This window comes from Podarcis raffonei, chromosome 1 (assembly GCF_027172205.1).
Source record: "Podarcis raffonei isolate rPodRaf1 chromosome 1, rPodRaf1.pri, whole genome shotgun sequence".
NCBI classification, from domain to species: domain Eukaryota; kingdom Metazoa; phylum Chordata; class Lepidosauria; order Squamata; family Lacertidae; genus Podarcis; species Podarcis raffonei.
In genome coordinates, this window is record NC_070602.1 from 137,580,951 (window position 1) to 137,601,118 (window position 20,168).

Consider the following 20,168-nt stretch of genomic DNA (forward strand, 5'->3'; position numbering starts at 1 on the left):
GCTATTGCTTTGAAAATGAAAAAGGACAGCAGTCATTTGGATCTGTCTTTAGCATTTATCAGAACATATAGACACCAAATTGAGAAGCAGCACGTAATGGGTGAAAGGCATGTTTTTACCTCCTTACATCAAGTTTCACCATTACATACCTTCCAAAATTTATGCGATGAAAATTATTATAATAATTATAATTATTTTATTGTTTATACGCCTCCCATCTGATTGGATTTCCCCAGCCACTCTGGGCAGTTTCCAAGATATAAAAAAAACCCATAACATAACAAGACATTAAACATTAAAAAAAATCCCTATACAGGGCTGCCTTCAGATGTCTTCTAAAAGTTGTATAATAACTTATCTCCTTGGTTTGGAGGTTGCATAACACCATACCCTCCAACATTTCTCCAGTGAAAATAGGGACGTCCTAAGGAAAAACGGGACATTCTAGGATCAAATCAGAAACCGGGACAATGTCTGTAAATCTGGAACTCTCTTTGGAAAATAGGGACACTTGGAAGGTCTGCCATTAGGTGGTAAGCAGTCATCTTCCACTAGTTCTAGGATTCTCCTTCTGGTGCGTTGTGTCTTTTATCTGCACACACAAAGCTCCTCTGATTTCCCCTTTTCCCTACAGCCCTACACACCACATCACTCCACTTTCCTCTCACACAGAAATGGATGGACTGTGAAGAGGTGACAAGTCCTTGTGGGGCCTTGCACATACACACCCATGCAAAAAAACACTTTATAGCTAGGCTTATTTAATCAATTTGTTAATTTCAGTGGGTGCAAGTTAAAGATATCTAAATTCAGTTGAAACTAATGGGACCCAACTGTGTTTAATTTTCATTTTCATTTGGAGAAGCATAATGTAAAATAATAATGACAGATGAGTGTAACTCAAAGGGAAAAATGCTAGGTGCAGCTTCTCAGCCATAATTTTTCTGTGTAGATTTGCAGTTTTCCTAAAACTAGCCCATTTGCCTACCTGATGTTGGAAAAATAGTGGCCTACCTCATAGGATGGTTGCAAGGACAAATGTTATAAATATTGGAAACCTCTTTCTTTGTATAATGTATTATATAAATATTGCTACTTAAACACAGTTCTCATAATATTACCCAAATGGCATCCATGAGACTCCTACCTTGACATTTTCTCAGAGAGATTTGACAAAAGTGTATTGAATAGGTCACAATTCATTTTGAGGAATTGTTGAAATTGCAACTGATCCCTAATTTCTTGACCTTTCATTCATCTTCCTAACAATATAACATAGTTCAGCTAAGATAAGCTATTACTTTAGAGGATCTTGCTTTTGCATAGGAAGCTGGACTAGATGGGTTTATTATCCCTTAAAAATGTCAGTGTATTGTTGCCAGAATCAAATTTAAAACATTTTCCAGACAATTTGAGCAGGACTAATCAATGTCCCCAAATGGAATGAGAATCTGGTGTGAGCACAGTCCACTTTCAACTTCTTATGACTAGATATGACTTCTAGTAATATGCTCAATGCCCGAGTTGCAAAAATAACTGCTCACAGTAGTAGGCTGCATGGAATTGCAAGGCACGGTCTTTACTTCTGCGGGGAAAACCCATTTTTGTGTGTGAATTACCACTTTTGGCCAGAGCTGGCCCAAGACATTTTGGCACCTAAGGTGAACCACAACATGGCGACCCTCTCCAGGGAAGGAGGGGTGAATGAATATCTCTGTCAAGGACAAAGGGGGAAGTGGGAATCAAAGGCTCTCATGGGGAAGAAAAGGACCTGCTCTGAATCATACCAGGTGAATGCAGAGACCAGGAGACTCTAGAGGGTAGCCCCTGATATTTCTTCCCTAGGAGTGCAGAGAGGCCTGCAGTGCCTCCTGTTCACTGAGCAGCTGCTATAGCAGTGGAATTAGGGGCAGGCTGCCAAGGAGGAGGCAGGTCCAGCCTCCAAAGAGCATGCCATGGCAGAAGCAGCAGTGGGCAATGCATTCCTTGGAGGCCAGATCTGCTGCCCCTTGCCTCATGGGTGGGCTGGACTGGCCTCTGGCAATACCCTGTCCCATGGTTCTACCTAGGGTAGCAGTTTCTTCGTGCAAATATTGTGGAGCATCTCTGATTGGCATTTAATGTCAGAGAGGAGCCCTTGCACTGTGAATCTTTGTTTCTCCATTCAGTGTTTTCATTTGTCATCAAAACACATGGTAATTGTCTGCCTCCTCTCTACAAGGGCCCTCCTTCCCCATCAGACATGCATGATGGCCTGCTTAAACAACAACAACAACAGAACAGAATGTGATAAAGAAAAAAACTTTGTCACAAATCGTACTGTGTTTTTGTGTGATTTGAAATGTTGCAATACTAACTTCACAAATCCTTACACTTCACAAAATTTAATTTGTAAGCAAGCACACAAACCTGCTCCTGTGACTCACAGTTAACTGTTGGCTCCTGATTCACAGAACGCCCCTGATAGCTGCCGGAGTGATTGGAGGACTCTTCATCATCGTCATTCTGGGCTTGACGTTTGCAGTTTATGTGAGGCGCAAGAGCATCAAAAAAAAGAGGGCTTTGCGAAGGTTCTTGGAGACTGAGGTGAAGAGTTTTTCTTTCTTCCTCAAAGAAGCACTAGATACATACAAAGACATTTCTGTCCAGCTTTGTTCAAATTGTTTTTATTCTCCTATAAAGAGTTGTTCATGAAATTCTTCCCATCCAAATATGTCTACTGATAATGGGATGCCATTATGTTGACTATGTAGAATTAGTGTGTGTATGTGTGGGTGTATTCCCTCCACAATTGTCCCAAACAGGTTGCTGAACTTTTAATGAAAACCTGTCTCCAATTGTACCTAAACACTTGGGGCCCTCTTCAAATTTGGCCCCCAGTTAGTACTGAGTTCCTGAATGCCTTTTCCTAGAAGAGTATAATTCACAGCATTTCCCCCAGTATGAGTTTCTCCCCCACTACCTTAAATTAGTTTGAGATTAAACCATGTATTATCCTTACCCATTTTCCACAAAAAAATATTTATTTTTGAGGACTGGTATCATTGGGTATCCATGATGATAGGTCTTGAAATGGGTTGTAGTCAAGAGTGCTCATCTCAAAATTTCAGGACTGTGAAGCTGAAGAAGACCAGATAAATTTAATTTGGGGGAAAATTGACTCCATATGTTTGTCCACTGCATGAGAGTATGAGAAAATGTTGCCAGCTGCTGCTTGTCTTGTCACTGCATCTCTGTGGTGGAAAAAGTTGCACCTGGTGAATACATGTTTTATGCGACCCTTAAAAGTGCAGATTGCCAGCCCTAGTTGGTGGGAGCTGAAGAAGAGGTTACTGAAGTTACCTGAAAGCTTTTTTGTTTAATGATGGGCTGTGAATAAAAGTTTTCTTCCTAAGGCCCCCTGACATTTAAGGTGTGCAGGCTCCCAGGATGCATTGCTCTTGCTTAGAAACTGCTTGTTTCAGTCCAAGCTCAAAACATGCAGTTGGTTATTTTAAGCCGTTTAACAAGTTTTTCAGAGTGTATAGAACTATGCTGTATATGAGCAAAACACTGCCAACATGATTTGATCCTGCTTTATCTGAACTGCTGGCCTTTAGAAATCCAGCTTTACTTTGCAGTTACAAGTGGAACAGAAATCTATTTCTTAGTAGCGTTAGGCTTAGATGAAGACAACCTTTAATTTCATAGCAGATCAGTGTAAAGGAAATTCCTTGATGAAGTTGTAATTCTATTGTTTTTTCTGTCTTAAAATTTATTAATTGATCCACCCTTGATTTGACTGGTTTATAGCCATGCCATAAGTAACTAGTTCAGAATAAACTGGTCTTGCTTTTTTATTTTTAAAGAAGTCATAATGTTTGGCTTTGAAGCATTCTAATTTTGAAATGGCTTTAAGGATGCTCTATGTGTTATTTTGAATGAATAGGAGAGAATATCCCTCTATGTTTAATCTTCCTCTATAACCCTAGAAGCACTCAGTTTGGTTATAGTGCCACACTCTCAAACCTTGAACATTTGTCATCTGATTTCTAGAGGCTGTCTGCCAGCTGAGCAAGGTATTTTGGCTCTGCTGCTCTTGCCTTAAGGGTCGTTTTCTCTGTTTGCTTTGCTACACGAAGCAAGTTTGTAGGAAATACTAATGATGCAGCAATCATTTTGCAACATCCTAGATTGTGCTAAGGCTTCAGATTCTCTCCACTGTGCAACTGATTATACAATATAAGGAGAATGGATGATCTGATCTGATCTATTATAGTTGTCTGTGCACACACAGAGAAATATTTTGAGTCAAATTTTGATGCCTGAAAAATGGGATTAGTTTGGACACAGTGAAAATTAACTGGATAAAATACTTGGAAGTCATTATCAAACAACTTTTGCCAACCTGGTTCCTTCTAGATATTTTGCACTTACAACCAGCTCCAGGTACCCCAGGCAGCACAGCTGTCATGGCTAGCACTGGTGGCAGTGGTAGTGAAGGGTGGCACACTGCATTGTCTTGCAGTTAACATTATTAAAATCTTGCTGAATAATACAATAGTACAAGCAGGGCTTTTTTCAGCCGGAACTCACTGGAACTCAGTTATGGCACCTCTCAGGTGGGCACCATTGCCATCTTAAGAGAACGAGGGAGGCCTTCATGGTGAGTTTCAGCACTTACTTTTCTAGAAGAAAGTGCACTGAATACAAGTGTGATGAGGGACATAAGAGGCATCTTGAAGCATTTTTTGTTGTTAAAATCAGAGACTTGTAAAAGGTACACTTCTGTAAACAGGGATGTATAGAAATAAGGGGACAGATTTCTTTTCATCAAAAAAAGGAAAGGAATGGGAAAAAACAAATCAGATACCTTTATGGAGGCTGAAACTGTCAATGACTTCCAGTTATGATGGCTTTACATTGCTTCCGGTAGTCTGGAATCCAACGGGACCGAGCCCCTCCACAGGTAAGTGGGCATAATATTGCAGCATCCTAACCTCAAAATCTGGAGATGTCGTCAGATGTGTAGAACATCTTAAGTATCCAATCTATAAGATGGCCAATAGGGTTTTAAACTTGCATATTTAACCAGTTCTTTTAAACATATTTATATGTACTTAATATGATAGCAAATAATAACAAGAATTAATTAGGTGAGTATGAGTATATTTGGATACTGTAACTACTTTTTTTTAAATCAGAATTTGTACACATAACGTATATCTTCTTCTTTCTTACACCTATTTTTAGTGTTTGGCATACATCTGGCTGCTTGAAAGTTAATTAAGGGAAGCAGAGTGTAAAAATTATGGTGTCAGGCTTATGTCTATGGCTTTGTTCTTTGCTATTTGTTTTTGTTCTAGATTAATAAAGTAATTCCCAGTTCCCGATAATTTTTGCCTGCACAGCGTAGTCTATATACAACTAATTAAGTAGTCCGCAATGTTCACAGAGGCATGATAATGGTGCTCAAATGGCAATGCACAGAGCACTTAGCCTTGCAAACAGACACTTTGAAACACTGCAGTGGTTTCAACCCAATTTGAACAAGAGTAGCCCTTAATTATTTTTCCTTATCCTGAAAGAAGACAGGCTATTTGTCAGTGTTTAGAGGCTAGTCTTTTCCCATTTATTTTTACAGAAATATATATTTCCAATCAAAAGCACACTGTATAGTTCTAATCAATTGACGATCTTCTGACTGAATTCCATTCACATGGTTTGTTGGATTACAACTCATAGCACATGGAAGAGCATTTGTGGGGGCATGTGCATTAAATTAGGGTCTTCAGCACTATGTAATTGTGAAAAATAATCCAACCTCCCCCAAAATCCCCTTCCTTGTGAAAAAAGCTTGGAGTGAACATTATCTTTAAAGCAGACTAAAGGGTGGTGGATCAATTAAATATTAAGGTGCTGACTGTTTATAATGGCTTTCTGTTTATGTTCTTGGGCAGCTTTGCCAATCCATGTCCTCCAGATGTTTTGGACTACAGCCAGCCCCAGGTTCTGATGAAAGTTGTAACCTGGAGGGGCCCAGGTTGATGGCTGTTGCTATTGGTTTTTTATTGTTTTATTTGAGTAATTACAATTATAATTTGAAGATTCCTTAGGGGCATTTTTTAAGACTGAAAGGTGGGGGTATGTGTGGTTTTATAAATAAATAAATATATCTGGAACATAGCATTTTGAAAAGCACATTATGTCATACTGGCAAATACCATGTTTCACCTACCATTTATCTATGGTTGACGACAACACTTACCACTTATTTGATAGTGATGAAAAGAAAGAAACTAGCTAAATTTCTTAGAGCATTCTGGGCAGAGTACTCAGATAGCTAAATGTTTCCAAGGCCTTAATCTTACCTGTACATTGAAATGCTTATTCATTTGAGCAGTCTTAATAAACACAATCTTTTGTAATCCTTGCAGAGATAAGTATCAGGATAACACCAAGTTGGAATGGGAACCTAGAGTTTATTTGATGGATTGACGTATTTTAAAACAATATTTTATGTAATCTGTCATGATGGGTATTTTGATAGAAACACATGCTCAGCAACAACAAGTGACACCTGAGATTGCATTTAAGTTTGAGAATGCAGAGTTCTTCCACACCAGTGGGTCTGCTGCAGCCTGAGGTGGCCTAAGCCTGGCAGATGGGGGGAAACAAGCCCTTAAAATGGTATTTGAGTTACATCAACTTTTTTGTCGCCTTAATTTGTGCTGGATTGCCAGTTCATATGGCCAAACTGAATGGGTTTAGGATCCAGCCCAAGCCCTCCCACTCCCACAGAACACTGGGGGGGGGGGAGGCTCAGCTGGAAATCTGCTGGATCCTAACTCCACTCATCTTGGTAGTCTGGCTTTAGGACTGAACCCAAATTTATCCCGTCCCTCCTTCCTTCCCTTTCTTTTTTGAAGTGTCGGTTAATGTAGGATGCGTGTACACAATGGAAGATTTGCCATTGAATGTCATGGGGTGTAGATTATGTCTTGGATTATTGCAGGGATCTGGCTTTAAAAACAAGCAAACTAAACACTAAGCACAATTCATAGCAGCCAAGGTCCCTTTGTCCCCCCCCCCCATAAAATATTTTAGGGAGTCGTTCCCCCCAAAAAAACAAAAGTTGATGGGCGTTTCCATTCAAATGATGTGTGTGCACCATGACTTGTGATTACCGGTATGTGGGGTGCAGATTACCTGCCCCCCAATATTTTATTCAAGTTGGTACCCTGGCGCACTTCTATACATGTCTAGTCAGAAGTCCCACTGAGTTCCATGAGACTTACTGCCAGGTTAGTATGTATACGGTTGCAGCCTGAGTTCAGTTAAATCCTGTGGTTCAGATAACATTGTGATATATATCACAATTAAAATTGATGTTCAAGAATATCACTGTACATTTTATGAAGTCTTACATTCAAGTTCTGTCTCTCTCGTCACTATCAATCCCGCTTGAATTAACAACCTATCAAATCCATTTATTCAGTGGAAAACATAAACACATGCTTCTGTCTCTACTATTTGACATAGTGCATTTATCATTGGTTGGGTCATACCAAACACAAAACATTGATGATTCAGTGCCCATCATGAGAAGGCAGAACGCAAAAGCATTTTGTGATTCCACAAAATTCTCCAGTACAGTGGTACCTCGGGTTACATACGCTTCGGGTTACATACACTTCAGGTTACAGACTCCACTAACCCAGAAATAGTGCTTCAGGTTAAGAACTTTGCTTCAGGATGAGAACAGAAATTGTGCTCCGGCTGTGGGGCAGCAGCAGGAGGCCCCATTAGCTAAAGTGGTGCTTCAGGTTAAGAACAGTTTCAGGTTAAGTACGGACCTCCGGAAGGAATTAAGTACTTAACCCGAGGTACCACTGTATAGCATATTTTTAACTGTTGATTTCATTTATAGTGTCATTTTTTAAAAAAACAAAACAAAACACAACACAACTTGTATTTAACTTTTATTAACATTGTTAATGAATATTTTATAGTCTTTGGAAACCAATTAAAGGTTTTATTAACAATTAAGAGGGAAACCTATTATGTTAAATAATTAAAAACTACAATGGAAACTTGATTTTAAGGAACAAATCATTGAAATTAGCATAGGGACTTGTCATTTTTCACTGTTTCCCACTTTTGTATCCAGCATTCACTAAACACCAATTTTATTTTGCAGCTGGTGGAACCCTTGACCCCCAGTGGCACAGCCCCCAACCAGGCACAGCTCCGCATTCTGAAAGAAACAGAGCTGAAACGTGTCAAAGTCCTTGGATCTGGGGCCTTTGGAACTGTGTATAAGGTATGTGCCTTTGATGGTCTTAGTTCATCTACTACGTGTCTCTGATGAAACCTTCAGCCTATCAGGGCAACAGGATGGTAGTGTGTTCAAGGGGTTCCTGAAATATGAAGATAAAACGCCTTTTGATTATACATGCAACTTAGAACTCAGTGCCCAGATCCTGTGTTCAACTGCTGTGTTCAGTTCTCAGAATTGGGCTGCTCAGTATTCTGCAAGGTATTTCAGTTAGAAAATGTAAATTGGACTCAAAGTGTCATTTACCTCAAAGTACTAAGATCAGCTTAGGCATGTGGCAAATAACAACGTTCAGTTGATTTCTTTTTGAAAAATGCTTTGTAAGTAGCTAATTTGGAGTTACGGTTTTCTTCACTTTTTCAACATCTTAGGGTGTTTGGGTTCCTGAGGGAGAGAGTGTGAAGATTCCTGTGGCCATTAAAATCCTGAATGAGACAACTGGCCCCAAAGCCAATGTGGAGTTCATGGATGTAAGTAATGGATACCCTGTTCCAGCGATGCATGTTCACACACATTATTTGTGGTTTAGCTTCACAATGGCAACTACTTCTTCCAATTAACACACTCTTATGATGCCCAGAGAGAATTGCCCTGGAAGAACCAAACTTGCATGGATTTGGTGGCCAAGCTCTCTGCACTCAGTAGGCACCGAGCGTCCACCTAAATATGGTACCAACTCAGTGTTCCTCAAGCTCACTGAACTCTGGCCCACTTTGTTGCTTTATCTTTCGAACTCTGAAACAACACAGTGCCAAGTGTGTGCTGCATAGATGAGCAGCAAAGAACCCTACACACAGTCAGGTACATACAGGCTGCTACTGCATATGAGGATCTGTGGGCTGGGGGATTAATCCCTGTATCGGGATTAGAAGAGGAATGGAATCTGCTACTCTTAATCGATTAGGAATTGTGCTAACCCTTTGACAGTCCCCTAGAGATCTAGCAGTAGATCTCGGTCTGCCTTCTGCCCGCTCTCAGCGTACTGCAGTCCACACCATCTATAATCCCATATTCCTCAGGACTATTGTGTACTGGGAGTGGATGGGTCACGTACCTTTTTTGTGAGGTGGCTTTTGTGGGACAAGAATGTTTGCTTTAGGGGATTGTGGTAGGGGCAGCGTTTAAAAGCCAATCACTTGATAAAACTACATTTAGACAACTTTGGGGGGTGTTCTTCAAATTTTATTGACTATTTGAGATAGAATTAATTGTCTGGTGCAATAGTTCTCAAGTTCTGTGATTGCAGCTGGAAGGGAGTTATAATGTCTTGGGAGTAGACAGAGGGATACAATCCTGAAACAGGCATACCTTCCTTCCACACAAGTGAGGACATGGGTAGATTGAATATTATCTGGTAAAAAATTCTTTCATGATTCACATTTGTTTTTGGGTGGGATGGGGTAGTCTGCATCCCAGCATGACTGGAAAGAGTTGATGCTTTGTCCTTGAGTACTGTTTTTGAAGGGAATCAGCAATAACTTGTTCTCTGCTGTGGCTGGCTTTGTGCTAATCTCTTCTCTCTCAGCTTCAGTGTTCTCTCCTGTAAACTATTGGTTTAAATTAACTGGTTGCCCTTCATTTGTTCAGCTGACCAGTTTGAGAGTTTTGTGTTGCAACCTCTGCTCTGTAGTAACATAGATGTGGATTTGCACTTGTATATGCAGTTCATCATAGTGTATGGCCTGATGGTTGCAGGAGGTAATTGGCGCCACCATTTTGCATCTGTCTCTGCCTTCCACTACGGTAGTTTGCATTTGATGCTGATTGGTGGATTTCAGGTTACAGGGGGGGAAACAACCCAGAATATCTTGCAGACCTGTAGATCACAATAAAACACCTGAATCTTTCTTGGCAGGGGATTTGCTCCATCTCCTTGATCATTTTGGTTGCCCTTTTCTGAACCTTTCTCAGCTCTGTGATACAAGCTCTGGAACTTTACCCTTGCAACTGATAAGATGACATTTCTCTTTGACATGTGGAATGAGTAAAGCAACATGTGTTGTTGCAAATGTTTTATTCTGATTCGTATGCACAGATGTCTATTTTACTTTAGCCCATTAGAGCGACAACACAAAAAACATGCAAGAGTGAATGCCTGTTATTCTGCAGAAGACAAAGAGATTAGCAGTAGGAGCCATTGCTTTTTGTTTAATCTTTTAATGGTGGCAGAAAGAAAATGAAACCAAGGAGTGCTTTGTGACCAGTTGGGCCCCTTTTAAATGCTGTACGGCTAAAGGAGAATAGGCCGTGGCAATTTGGCAACTGGGCTGTCATTTCAGTACCCTTGAAAACTTTCTAATGTATCCATAATGACTATAATGACATAATGCATCATGCTAGTACATGATGTGGGCAGCCCCCTCCTATATTTCTCTCAACAGGGGACATTGAATTCAGTAGCAAAGAAAAAAATCCCTATGTTTGAATGGTACCTTTCCCCCTAGCACAGCAAATACTATTTCTCATATGTCTCACTCAAAAGTTATTTCAGTCCTCATCTTTCCTTTGTGTTCCATTCTTTTTTTTACAAAGATCTCTTGTAACAGATAGCTAAAGGTATCCAAAAAATCCATAATTTGGTTCACGATTAAATTAAAACTAGAGTAACTGCTGTAAAGGTTTGCCTTCATTCAGCTTATGTTCTTCAATGCATTTCATAATTGCATCATATTGCCATTATTAGTTGCATCATTCCTCTGAGGTTGTAAATTCTGAGGTTGACTTCACCTGAAAGGCTTCACCTGAATACCTTAGAGCTTAGCTATCTAGCACCTCAGTTTTAGAAAAAGTTCTTTTTCAATGCAACTGAGGTTTTATAAAGAACTCAGCAAAGATTTAGCAGCTTGGGCATTGCAAGAACTGTCAAAATAAGGTATCTAGAAAATGGGGTTACTAGAGCAAAACAAAGTGGGTGGAATTCAAAGTAGCACTCAGCAGATTACCCATCAATGCAAGCATTTCTGTGTGCCTGGTGGAATGATCTCCTCCTTCCTTCTCCTTTATGTTCTTCTGGGGGTTCTCCCATCACCCCAGAGCTGATTGGGGACACTGGGGGGGGAGAGGGGAGCCCCATTGTGCGAAGGGGACTTGCAGCACTGGCTTGTGCTAGCACAGCTTAGTTGAAGCTGGCCCAGTGTTTACAACATACTTCTGCTCTGCAATTGTCTTCCACAGAATCTGTTTTGCGAATGCAGATTTAGAAAGGAGGTGAGATCTGTTGCAATATGCTTTGCTTTACTTTAATTAGTTTGGCTAACCTTTGTTGGTTATATGATTGTTTAGTGAAATAATGAGAAAGGGAGAAAAACCAATGTCAGGAAATCATAGCTTAAAATTGGGGAGTGCCCTTAAAGCAGTGACCTCAAATTGCGAGTGTCTGCAACTCTGCTAGCTGAACATCCATGGTTTTGTATCTGTTATATAGTGGAGCAATCTTTCTACCCTTGCAGTGCATGCCCTTGAGGTTGCTCTGGTTTATAGCCTCCATGATGGGTGATGCAGATAAGGGAAGCTAAAAAACTTGCAGACTTGGGAAGCAGTGGGTGGAATGTGAATGTCATTCACCTTACAAACATCAAGGTATAAAGCATCATAGTGTTGTGTCTGTGAAAGAAAAGGCAGGTACTAAGAGACCCACCAATTGGCTGTGTGGAAACTTTTCAAAACAACATTAATTTCTGTGCTCTATGAAGTCTCCCAGCCCTCCTCCTTTCTCCTAATACATTGTAAGTCAATTGACTTGGAGATGTCATGAATTTCTAACTAGCCATGAGGCTGTTGCCAAAAGCCAATAGCTTATCATCAAAGCAGAGATATCCTACATGCCATGGAGTGCACTCCTGATTAGAAAGTAAAATAAACTATCCAGGATACTAGTAGAGAAGGAAATCAATGAAGTCTGACACATCTCATCAGGCAAAAAGAAAAGAAACAGTCTTGCATTTCTAAAAGGCGATGTTACACAAGCTGTAATTTTATCCAGGGTTTTGATCCACTTACAAGTTTAATCTAACCTCTGTGCACTTAAATGTTTCATTATCTCTTCGAAAATAATTAGGGGTTGCAAGCAGAAGTCTGTATATGTAGAGTTCCTTGGGAGTCCCCAAGCTCATTGAGGTGAAGACAGCTTGACTGATGCTTGTCAGCCAATATTGGGCCAGGAGCTAATAATAGAAGGCACTGCTGCTTAGCTAGGTGAGAAAGTTAGCTTGGGAAAAATTAAACTGAAGGTTTTTGGATTTATGATTTGAAATAAATTTCCCATTCTCATTTGTTTCCTGGTAAGAGCCTGCAAAGGGAGTTGGTCTCTTTTATGGTTTTATAATTAAGATCGAGGGGATTCTTGACTTCCTCCAGACGTATTGTGGCTCACCAATATCCCTAGAAATAGCTTTTCATGTCCAAGGAGAGTGTTTTGTTTAGTGATGCATAAAGATAATAAATAATACTGACCAGTGCTCTTGCAACTGCCACTCCTGCCAAGCACACAGGAAATAAATTAAGTTAGCTCAAAGGGGGTTTGATGGATAAAGTGATTGCAGAGGAAAAAGAGAGAAAACTAGGCTTGGCTTGGCTTGATGAATGCAGGCATCTGATTTCTCCCCACCCCCACCCCCAAGTACAAAAAAATAACAGAGATGTTTTATTTTGTAAGGCCTTTAAGACCATGATGGTTAGAACTCTGTGATCAGTATGCAAAAGTTTCAATAAGACTGCCCACTATGTTGACAAGATTAGCCAAAAACGCTTGCCAGACTTTGTCTTCTATGCGCTAAGAGCACACCAGGTGTGTGCAGTGATAAGAGGCTTTTCCAGAGTGGCTTCTCCACTGTGAAACAACTAATTTCTCCTAGGGACATGTTGGTGTCATCCTGAACATTTTCAGAGGGCTTCTATAAAGAATGAGGACCTCATTTTGCAACTGGTAGGAAGTGGGATGATTCTGTTTGGTCGGTTTAATCTCAAACCCTCGGGCAAACCTAGGGGCACGGATCTCTTACAGGAGCAGTTACTTACCTTGGGAGTTCAGTTTGCAGATTTCCCCCAGGTTGTTGATACAGTTGTGACTTCCAGGCAGAAAAGGTCACTGTGAGTGCAATGGAAATTTTCGTCCTTTCTGGAGATGCTAGGCTTGAGGATGTTCCTAAAAGCTAAATATGTGATGTAGCAATGCCTTGGAGCAATCAGCCTCTAGGAAACCAGAAACCTGATTACCAGTGAAAGTTACCTGCTTTTAGATATTTTGCAGGAAGACAAGAAAATGTTCAAGGCAGTGTTCTTTTTTCTGCTTTAACTATATTTAACCTAGGTAAGCTATTCTTCCCACAGAAGAATAAAAACAGAAGTCCTGCATTCAGTTTATAAAGTGGGGAATATGATAGATGCCTTTCACAACATGCATGGTGTAGAGAAGGAGACTATCCCCACCACCCCCTTGCAACACGAAAATCCAGACCACCCAAGAACACTAAAACCCAGACCGATTCAAGAAGACTTAGGACAGACAAAAGAGAGTATTTCATTGCCCAGAGCATAGGTAAACTTTGGAATTTGCTAACACAAGATACAGTGATGGTTAAGCAACAAAAAAGGCTTTTATGGGTATGTTCGTAGCAAAAGGAAGAACAAAGAAACAGTGGAGTCACTCAGAGGAGAAGATGGTGAAATGCAAACAGGGGACACAGAAAGGGCTGAACTCCTCAATGCCTTCTTTGCCTCAGTCTTCTCCGATAAAGAAAACAATGCCCGACCTGAAGAATTTGGAGCAAAGGATTCAGCAGAGGAAACACAGCCCAGAATAACTAAGGAGATAGTACAAGAATACTTGGCTAGTCTAGATGTATTCAAGTCTCCAGGGCCAGATGAACTGCATCCAAGAGTATTAAAAGAACTGGCAGATGTGATTTCAGAACCACTGGCAGTCATCTTTGAGAATTCCTGGAGAACAGGCGAAGTCCCGGCAGACTGGAGGAGGGCAAATGTTGTCCCTATTTTCAAAAAGGGGAAAAGAGAGGACCCAAATAATTACCGCCCAGTCAGTCTGACATCAATACCAGGGAAGATTCTGGAGCAGATCATTAAGCAAACAGTCTGTGAGCACCTGGAAAGGAATGCTGTGATCACCAATAGTCAGCATGGATTTCTGAAAAATAAGTCATGTCAGACTAACCTGATCTCGTTTTTTGACAGAATTACAAGCCTGGTAGATGAAGGGAATGCAGTGGATGTAGCCTACCTTGATTTCAGCAAGGCATTTGACAAGGTGCCCCATGATATTCTTGTAAAGAAGCTGGTAAAATGCGGTCTTGACTATGCTACCACTCAGTGGATTTGTAACTGGCTGACTGACCGAACCCAAAGGGTGCTCATCAATGGTTCCTCTTCATCCTGGAGAAGAGTGACTAGTGGGGTGCCACAGGGTTCTGTCTTGGGCCCGGTCGTATTCAACATCTTTATCAACGACTTGGATGATGGACTCAAGGGCATCCTGATCAAATTTGCAGATGACACCAAACTGGGAGGGGTGGCTAACACCCCAGAGGACAGGATCACACTTCAAAACGACCTTGACAGATTAGAGAACTGGGCCAAAACAAACAAGATGAATTTTAACAGGGAGAAATGTAAAGTATTAGGACTTCCGGTTAGCGCCAGCGCTTAATGGCGGATTTCTCCTGGAGCTCCGGGAGAGATCTGCTTCGTAGGTTCGGGTCCCGTCAGCTACGGCGGAGCGGGGACCCCCAAAAATCACAGGCGCGTAGCCTGTGAACTGGAGACTCGGCGGGCACCTTTGCGCCCCCCCGACGCTGTGAAATAGCCTTTTTAAAGGCTGCGGATCAGCGGAGGGTGTGTGGAGCGGTGCTGAGAGTCGTCTTCACCCAGCCTGCGAAGCGAAGCCGCGTCGCCATTAGCGGAGAGCGCTGACTTCTTCCAGTGAATTTGGACTAAAAGGAACATCTATCCGTGAGTAGGATTGACTGCTAAGATATAATTGGGCACTAAAATTAAAGAAATTGGATACCGAGACGGACAAGCACCAAAAAGGAAGTCTGCTTTCCGTTCTGTAGCAAGATCAAAGCGAAAGGCATTTCAGCTGTAACTGTCTGAAAGGAGAGTGGTGGGAACTAATAAATCCATCACCAAGTAAAGAACTCCCTCCCCGAAGGCAGGAGGGGGGGGGAGAAGATTTTAAAGTGTTTCCCTGCCATTTTAAAAGAAATTGAGCTATTCATCGCTGCTCCTGTACCTGGGGATCGGACTGCCGGAGAAAAGGCACCGGCTAAGGATTGTTGATATAAGAAGGTAAAAAAGTATCTTTAACTGACTTTGGCTACTCTCAACCTGAAACATTTATTTTGTTGCACAGCAAAGCTACTTGCAGGACATTATTGACTTGGATTCTTTAGAAAGAGAAAGAACAATAGAAAAGAACTTTGTTTATTTTCTGGAGAGTGGGGGACTAATTTGAAAGTAAAGAACTGACTGTACGCCCTCTAGAGGACTTATACATTGTTTCAGCAACAAGTGGAGCTTAAAATTTGAGAACTTTTGTCTGACAGCTCAAGAGTGTGGGAATGACCTTGAGTAAAAGACTTTGTTATGGCAGATGGTAAAGAGAAATCTCACAAGAAAGAGGATTTACAAGAAACAACCTTGAGATCTGGCAGACAATACAAAGTTGAATCTTTTATGCAAAGAAGGGCTTCTGTATCAGGAGCCCCTGGAACTACAGTTATTCCAAAGGCAAAAGTGAAAATAATGTCTTCAGAAGAATCCTTTGCTAAGGTATTGGAGAAGATAAATGACTCTTTAGAGGAATTAAAAAAGCAAGGTGCAGAAACCAAAGTACAAGTTGCTGAAACAAATAAGAAAATTGAAGAAATCTCTGGGAAAATTGATTCAAATACAAAAAGTATAACTGACCTTGGGAATAAAGTGAATTCAAATGCAGAAGCAATTGGGAAATTATTGGAAGAATCATCTACAACAAGAAAGATAGCTGAGGAAGCTAAAGAAATTGCAACTGCTGCTGAGGGAAAGTTTCCACCAGTGTTTAAGAAACTAGATGAATATGAACTGGCACTTTCTATGCAGGATATGCAACGCAAGGAGAGGAACTTAAGGATCAGACTTGTGCCGGAAAAGGAAGAAGACAACCTGGTGGACTATTTGACAAAAGAATTCTCTGACTTTTGGAAGCAGGAGCTGGACAAAGAAGAATTTAAGATAGAAAGTGCATTTAGACTGGGAGCAAGGCAGAGGAAGAACAGACCCAGAGACTGTTTAATAACTCTGAGATCAAAGGAGGAACGGGACAAAATACTGAACCTGCATTACCAAACAACCCTTCGAATTGAAGATTTTCACATTGAGATTTTTAAAGATATTCCCAAAAGCATTTTGGACGCAAGAGGACACTACAAGGACCTGGTGATACTGCTGAAAAGGAACTACATTCAATTCAGGTGGGAGTTTCCCCAAGGCTTGTCTTTTAAATACAAGGGGAAGAAAAGAAGAATAAAGACAGTGAGTGATAAAGACAAGTTCTTAGGAGAACACGAAGAAGACCTACAGAAAGAGACGTTTCCAGGGCAAGGGCATCCTTCACTAGATACGGACACGGAACCACCGACAAACGAGGAACAAAAATTGGGAGCTGTAGGAGGAAAGAGTAAATAACCCCATCATGGCTCTGCAATTTCTAACCTGGAATTGTAACGGTTTGAACATTCCCAGAAAAAGGAAAAATATATTTCATGCTCTAAAGAAAGACCAATTGGACTTGATTTGCTTACAAGAGACCCATGTGACAAGAGCACATAGGAAATTATTAATAAATAAAAGACTGGGACAAGAATTTATATCTTCAGACAGGGTAAAAAAGAGAGGAGTAGTGATTTATGCAAAGGAAAAGCTGCAACCGAAACAAATCTTCAAAGACGACCAAGGAAGATATTTGGCAATTGAAATCCAATTTCAAGGAGAAAAGTATCTGATAGTGGGAGTTTATGCGCCAAATGAAGGGAAAGCTGAATTTTTCAAGAAGTTGCATGAGACTTTGATGGACTACATGGATTATAATCTAATTATGATGGGAGACATGAATGGAGTGGTTTCAACAAATATGGACAAAGCACAAAGACAGGTAGTAACAAAAGATGGAAGACTACCAAAGACCTTTTTTGAAATGACTGACAATATGGATTTGATAGACATCTGGAGAACAAAACACCCATTAGAAAGAGAGGGAACCTTCTTTTCTGAAGCCAAAATGACATGGACAAGGATCGACCAAATTTGGGTGACTAGCAGTATGGCGCAGAACATAAAGAGAGTGGAAATCTGCCCAAAAACTTTCTCCGACCATAACGCAGTAAAGATGGTGATGAGGCAAACAACAACTGGCTCCTTCAGATGGAGAATGAATGACACCTTACTTAGAGATGAGGAGATTTGCAAGAAGGCCCAAAAAACTTTGAAAGACTATTTTGAAATCAATCTAAGGACTAAAGTAGAAAAAAGAATAGTATGGGACGCAAGCAAAGCCGTGATGAGAGGGTTTCTGATACAACAAAATACATTAAAGAAAAGAAAACAAAATGAGAGGAAGGAAAAAATTCTGGAAAAGATAAAAGAAGGGGAAAAGAAACTAAGATTGAAGCCAAAATCACAAGAGATTTTAAGAGAAATCAAATTTTATCAAACACAATATATGGAACTGACGAATCAAGAATTAGAGTGGAAAATTAAGCAAATGAGACAAAAGACTTTTGAATCTGCTGACAAATGTGGCAAGCTATTGGCTTGGCAAATAAAGAAGAGACAAAAACTCAACACGGTAACAAACATAGAAGTGGAAGGAAAGAATATAAGTAACCCAGCTGAAATCAGGAACTGTTTTCAGAACTACTTTAGACAACTTTACACACAAGGGCCGCAAAAAGAAACTGATATACAACAATTCCTCGAGAAAAATGGGCTGAAAAAGATTTCGCAGGAAAGTAAGACAATTTTGAACCAGGAGATATCAGCACAGGAAATAGAAGATGCCATTCAAAACATGACGTTGGGCAAATCACCTGGACCGGATGGACTGACTTCCAAATATTACAAAGTTTTGAAGGAAGGGCTTATACAACCTTTGAAGGAAGTCTGCAACGAGATCATGGAGGGGAGGAAGGCACCCGATACGTGGAGAGAGGCCTACATTACACTTATACCAAAGACAGAGACTGAAAAGACCCAACTTAAGAACTACCGACCCATCTCGTTACTAAATGTGGATTACAAAATCTTTGCTGATGTTTTAGCAAAGAGACTGAAAAGAGTTTTGATGGAGGAGATTCATGGGGACCAAGCGGGCTTTCTCCCGAAAAGGCATTTGTCGGACAATGTAAGGAATATAATTGACATTTTGGAGAAGTTGGAAGTGAACATAAATACTAAGGCTGTTTTGATATTTGTGGACGCCGAGAAAGCCTTTGACAACATTTCTTGGAGCTTTATGTTGAAGAACCTCCGGGGGATGGGGGTAGGCCAAGGGTTTGAGAATGGTATAGGTGCAATTTATTCTGAACAGAAAGCAAAATTAATTGTAAATAATGTGGTTACAGAAGAGTTCAAGATTGAAAAAGGGACACGACAGGGGTGCCCTATCTCCCCATTACTTTTTATATCGGTCCTGGAGGTTTTGCTTAATATGATTAGGAGGGACCAGTTGGTTAAAGGGATTCAGGTCGGAGCTAAACAATACAAACTGAGAGCATTTGCAGATGACCTAGTACTTACATTGCAAGAGCCAGAAGCTAGTACGAAAAGAGTTTTGGAAATAATCCAAGAGTTTGGTCAATTGGCAGGATTTAAATTGAATAAGTCAAAAACAAAGGTATTGGAGAAAAATCTAACACAGGTTGAAAAAGAAAGGTTTCAGAATGAGACAGGGTTGACTGTGGTTAAAAAAGTGAAATACTTGGGTATAAACATGACAGCTAAGAATGTGAATTTATTTAAAGATAATTATGAAAAAACTTGGACAGAAGTGAAAAAAGACTTGGAGATTTGGTCAAATTTAAAGCTTTCCTTGTTAGGTCGAATTGCAGTCATAAAGATGAATGTATTGCCAAGAATGTTGTTTTTATTTCAAGCATTGCAAATAATGGATAAAATGGACTGTTTCAAGAAGTGGCAAAAAGACATATCTAAATTTGTCTGGCAGGGCAAAAAGCCCAGAATTAAATTTAAGATATTAACGGATTCAAAGGAAAGAGGGGGGTTTGCCCTGCCAGACTTTAAACTGTACTATGAAGCGGCAGCTTTCTGCTGGCTGAAAGAATGGCTGCTTCTTGAAAACACAGACATTTTGGATTTGGAAGGTTTTAACAATATCTTTGGGTGGCATGCATATCTGTGGTATGACAAGGTTAAAGCACATAAAAGTTTTAAAAACCATATTGTCAGGAAAGCACTATTAAATGTCTGGGTCAGATATAAAGACTTGCTGGAAAACAAAACTCCAAGGTGGCTATCGCCAATGGAAGCAAAGGCTGTTAAAAAGTCTAATATGGAGTCAAAGTGGCCAAGATACTGGGAAATCTTGGAAAAGGAAGGGGACAAATTGAGATTGCAGAGTTTTGAGAAATTAAAAGGGAAGGTGAGAGATTGGCTGCACTACCATCAAATAAATGAAGTGTTTAAAATGGACAGTAAAATTGGCTTCCAGGTGGAAAAATCAAAATTGGAGACAGAATTGTTAGAACCAAGTACCAAGAATTTGTCAAAAATGTATAATCTGCTGCTGAAATGGAATACACAAGATGAAACGGTTAAATCAGCTATGATTAAATGGGCTCAG

At 40.3% G+C, this 20,168-nt stretch overlaps 1 protein-coding gene across 6 annotated transcripts in view; it reads left to right on the top strand.

Moving 5' to 3' along the window:
• ERBB4 (erb-b2 receptor tyrosine kinase 4) overlaps positions 1–20,168 on the top strand; it is a 787,830-nt gene that overhangs the window by 637,739 nt on the left and 129,923 nt on the right. For all 6 annotated transcript variants that reach the window (XM_053364631.1, XM_053364650.1, XM_053364658.1 and 3 more), the window contains 3 exons: positions 2,454–2,586; positions 8,180–8,302; positions 8,689–8,787. In XM_053364631.1, coding sequence (XP_053220606.1) covers positions 2,454–2,586; positions 8,180–8,302; positions 8,689–8,787 — 355 coding nt within the window. The remainder of the gene's footprint in view (positions 1–2,453; positions 2,587–8,179; positions 8,303–8,688; positions 8,788–20,168) is intronic.